This window comes from Conger conger, chromosome 12 (genome assembly GCF_963514075.1).
Source record: "Conger conger chromosome 12, fConCon1.1, whole genome shotgun sequence".
Classification (NCBI taxonomy): Eukaryota; Metazoa; Chordata; class Actinopteri; order Anguilliformes; family Congridae; genus Conger; species Conger conger.
The window spans coordinates 16673045-16678044 of NC_083771.1; the positions used below are offsets into that span (position 1 = coordinate 16673045).

At 47.4% G+C, this 5000-nt stretch overlaps 1 protein-coding gene across 2 annotated transcripts in view; it reads right to left on the reverse strand.

Annotated features, from left to right (window-relative positions):
• The window catches only part of LOC133105573 (inositol polyphosphate 5-phosphatase K-like), a 20535-nt gene that overhangs the window by 4066 nt on the left and 11469 nt on the right, over nt 1-5000 (reverse strand). For both annotated transcript variants that reach the window (XM_061215757.1, XM_061215756.1), the window contains exons 5-9: nt 3775-3891; nt 3309-3484; nt 2576-2687; nt 2179-2288; nt 1329-1539 (exon numbers count right to left, since the gene is read on the reverse strand). In XM_061215757.1, coding sequence (XP_061071741.1) covers nt 1329-1539; nt 2179-2288; nt 2576-2687; nt 3309-3484; nt 3775-3891 — 726 coding nt within the window. The remainder of the gene's footprint in view (nt 1-1328; nt 1540-2178; nt 2289-2575; nt 2688-3308; nt 3485-3774; nt 3892-5000) is intronic.

Sequence of the window (5000 nt, forward strand, 5' to 3'; positions counted from 1 at the left end):
ATAGAGGCTACACTGCAAGAAGCAAACCTCTAGCTGCAAAAATAGGTTGACCAGGCTTCAAAGTAATACCTAAAAGAGCCAGCCCAGTTCTGGGAAAAGGTCTTGTAGACAGATGAGACCATGATTGACTGGAGGCTAAAAGGGATTGCCCAAGAACCAAAGCTTTTCTGAAGGGGGGGTAGAGCTATGAACGGGTAAGGCTCATCTGTAGGGAGGTAAGCCAGGTAAGGCTCACCTGTATGGTGGTAAGGCTCAGGTAAGACTCACCTGTAGCCAGCTTTCTCACCACCTACTCCACTCAGCTCCTTGTTCAAGCAATGGTCCTGTCCCACCTGGGCTATTGCAATTCTCTGCTGGCTGGCCTTCCAGCATCTGCCATCAGACCCCTACAACTGATCCAGAATGCTGCAGCCCGTCTGGTATTCAATGTTCCCAGACATTCACATGTCATGCCCCTGCTCAGCAACCTCCACTGGCTGCCTGTTATGGCTCGCATCAAATTTAAAACTTTGGTGCTCGCATACCAGGCAGTTAAGGGATCAGCCCCTGTATATATTCAATCCCTTATCAAGACCTATACACCAACAAGCCGTCATGCCGTCTGGCGCCTCCCCCTCACCACACCTGCACTTCACGCTCACGACTGCTGTCTGTCCTGGTCCCACGGTGGGGGAATGACCTCCCGGTGGATGTCAGAACGGCAGTGTCTCTGACCTCCTTCAAGCGCAGACTGAAGACTCATCTCTTCAGGCTACACCTTTCCCTCCCTAACTCACCACCATGATTAGCCTTAGACTGTAATGGCACTTATGTATAGATTGTATAGATATTGTTACTTGTATAGATATTCTTGTTTTTTTTGCTGTTGTATTGTTGTATTCAGGGTATTCTAGCTGCCAACTGTGGTATGATAGTTTGACAGTTGATTGTACTCTTCAAGGGTTCTGATTATCTGTATGTTTACACTAGGACTCGGAACTGTACTGTCCTCTCAGGTCCTCTTAGCACTCATACTTGTGTTTAATTTGCACTTCATTGTACGTCGCTCTGGATAAGCACGTCTGTTAAATGCCATGTAATGTAAAAAAAAAAGGTAAGGCTCACCTGTAGGGAGGTAAGGCTCAGGGAAGGCTCACCTGTAGGGAGGTAAGACTCAGATAAGACTCACCTCGAGGGAGGTAAGACTGAGGTAAGGGTCACCTGTAGGGAGGTAAAAATCAGGGAAGGCTCACCTGTAGGGAGGTAAGGCTCAGGTAGGACTCACCTGTAGGGAGGTAAGGCTCAGATAAGACTCACCTGTAGAGAAGTCAGACTCAGGTAAGTCTCACCTGTAGGGAGAAGTGGGCGGAGACGGGCTTGTGGTCGCTGATGGTGAAGCCCATGTGACTACGGTAGGCGTGCTGCGTGACTTTCACCCCTGCGCTCAGCCACGACGTCAGCCCGCGCTGGAGAGCGGCATTGTGGGAAGGCCCGGGGGAGGCCGCCGCCCTCAGCCGCCACAGGATCCGATCCGTCCAGGCCGGCTTCCGCTTCTTGGCACTGAGACAAACAGAGAGAGACAGACAGAGACAAGGGCATTTGCTTCATAAGCTGTACTGTACTGCATGTGTCACACATACACACACACAGAGAAACACACACAAAGATACATACACACACACACACACAGATACATACATACACACACACACACACACAGATACATACACACACACACACACAGATACACACACACACACACACAGATACACACACACACACACACCGATACATACATACACACACACACACAGATACATACATACACACACACACACAGATACATACACACACACACACACACCGATACATACATACACACACACACACAGATACATACACACACAGTACATACATACATATGCACACAGATACATACACACACACACACACACACACACACCGATACTTACATACACACACACACACAGATACATACATACATACATACACACACACACACACACACACACACACACAGATACATACACACACATACACACACACAGATATATACACACACACACAGATACATACACACACACACAGATACATACATACACACACACACACACAGATATATACACACACACACACACACAGATACATACATACACATACACACACACAATCCCATACCTGGTATCATAGGTGTGTGTTCCCACATCAAACTTGTAGGTGGGGGGGAACTGTAGGGGCCCCTCCATAAACCCCTCCAGGATACGAGCGCTGTGCTTCACCATGTTCAGCTGAGAGAGAGAGAGAGAGAGAGAGAGAGAGAGAGAGAGAGAGAGAGAGAGAAGCAGAGACAGACAGAGAGAGAGAGAGAGAGAGAGAGAGAGAGAGACAGAGAGAGACAGAGAGAGATACAGAGAGAGAGAGGGGCAGACAGAGAGAGAGAGGGAGAAAGAGAGAGGGAGAGACAGAGAGAGAGAGGGAGAAAGAGATCTCACATATCTGTCTCGGGACAGTGTTTCTGTTTGCAGTGTATATTTGGTGTCCTCTAGCGGTCTGTATTGAGCAGGACACCTCCTACCTGGTCTCTCTCCCACAGGAATGACAGTGTGTTGTTGTCGATGGCACTCTTCACTACGTGCGTGTCATAGCCCTCGATTCTGAAGTTCAGATCCCCGAACCAGAACACCACACTGTGGAGGAAATGCAAGATATCACGAAAACAAAATGTCCCTCAAGCAGCCTGGCTCCCCATGTGGTTCTACAGACAGAGTGAAAGTAAAAATGCCATTACTTGTAATTATTAGCAAATTTTACGTTATTATTTTTAACTGTACTTGTCACACTTTCACATTTGTACTTGCGTTTGATTTGCACTTCGTTGTACGTCGCTCTGGATAAGAGCGTCTGCTACATGCCTTGTAATGTAATAATGTAACTGCACAGATTAATAATACATATAATAAACATAAGCTTTTTCAACATAATGATAATGATAATACCAATATAATAATAATGATAATAATGAAAATAATGATAATGATAATATTAATATTACTGATAATGATAATAGTCGTAATACTACTACTACTGCTAATAATAATAATAATAATAATAATAATAATAATAATAATAATAATAATACAGTAATAGTAGTCATAATAGTCATAAATGTAATAATAATAATAATAGCAGTAGGAACAGTAATAATAATAATAATAATAGCAGTAAGAACAGTAATAATAATAATAATAATAATAATAATAATAATAATAATAATGATAATAATAATAATGGAGCAGCAGGCGGCTCACTTGTGGTCCAGCACGCCCCTAGTGGCCGCTCCCTCAAACTGCTGCTGCTGCAGGATGGTGTCAAAGTCGTCCATGCGCTGCTCCGTGTTCTGCATGTGCGCCGGGAGGTGGCAGTTCAGGAAGCAGACGGGGTGGCCGAACAGGGCCATCCGCGCACTGATCCCGCCCTTATTCCCCTGGGGGGAGAGGAGACACACACACACACACAGTGGGCCTGTCTCTGTGCCAGTGGGCGTGTCTCTGTGCCAGTGGGCGTGTCTCTGTGCCAGTGGGTGTGTCTGTGTGCCAGTGGGCATATCGTTGGGCCAGTGGGCGTGATAGTGGGCATGTCTGGGTGCCAGTGGGTGTGATAGTGGGCATGTCTGGGTGCCAGTGGGTGTGATAGTGGGCATGTCTCTGTGCCAGTGGGCGTGATAGTGGGCATGTCTCTGTGCCAGTGGGTGTGATAGTGGGCATGGTCTCTCACCCAGTAGCCTCCCAGGCCTGTGCGGGTGCTCTGAGTCTGAACTCCCCTGACGAACGGCAGGTGAGAGTACCTGCAGAACACCAGGAGCTGCAGCCCCTGCATCCGCTGGGATGTCACCTGAGAGAGGGAGGGAGAGAGAGAGAGAGAGAGAGAGAGAGAGAGAGAGAGAGAGAGAGAGAGGGAGGAAGAGAGAGAGAGAGAGAGAGCAAGAGAGAGAAAGTAAGAGAGAGGGAGAGAGAGAGAGAGGGAGGGAGAGAGAGAGAGAGAGAGGGAGAGAGAGAGAGAGAATGAGAGAGAGAGGAGAGAGGGAGAGAGAGAAAGAGAGAGAGGGAGGGAGAGAGACAGGGAGAGAGAGAGAGAGAGAAGGGGGAGAGGAGGAGAGAGGGGGGAGTAAGGGAGTGCAGGAGAGAGAGGAGGGAGTGAGGGAGAGAGAGAACAGATGGCATGAAAGAGCAGACAGCTGGCAGGGTACACATCACAGAAATCAAACACGGGGCGGTCACATCGCAGCACAGCATCGTCTCACATCTGCCCTGGAGTTGTCAGGCACATGCACTTTAACCCCATCCCATAATCCTTGGGGGCGTGTCCATGACAAATCCTGTGTGGACACATAAACAGCCCTCATCTGCGCACTGTAATATAAATCCACATATAAAAACCAAAATACACATGCATGATTCTATCCTAGCCGGGTTTGTTTGTTTGCCACATGATGCTGAATTTCTGCTGGATCAGGCCCTGAGCTCACTCTGCTTCACACATCTCTCTCCATCTCTCCACACACACACTCACACACTCACACACACACTCACACGCATACACACATACACGCATACACTGTCGAGGACCCGGCCCTAGGCCCCCCTGATGAGAGATTGACGGGGGATGGGTTAGAAAGGAATGCATTGTTAACCCCTCGCACACGCCATCGAGGTGGTAGTAAGAACGCCCGTAAGAAGAAAAATATGTGGTTCAGAGAATGAGCAGCCATGCTTGTCAGTAGAGGAGTCTGAAGTCGGGGGACTTAGATTTAGGGTTTTAAGGAGCAAGGTTAAAGTTCTGACTGAGAATACCCCAACCCTACAGGGGAGGGGCACAATGCCTGGCTAAAACAAATAAATAAATAAATAAATAAATAAGGAAAACGGAAGGGATGTCAATACCGAAAGAAGATTAAGAGGCTTTAAGGGCCTTCCTGATTATAGCACAAATAATTTTTCGGA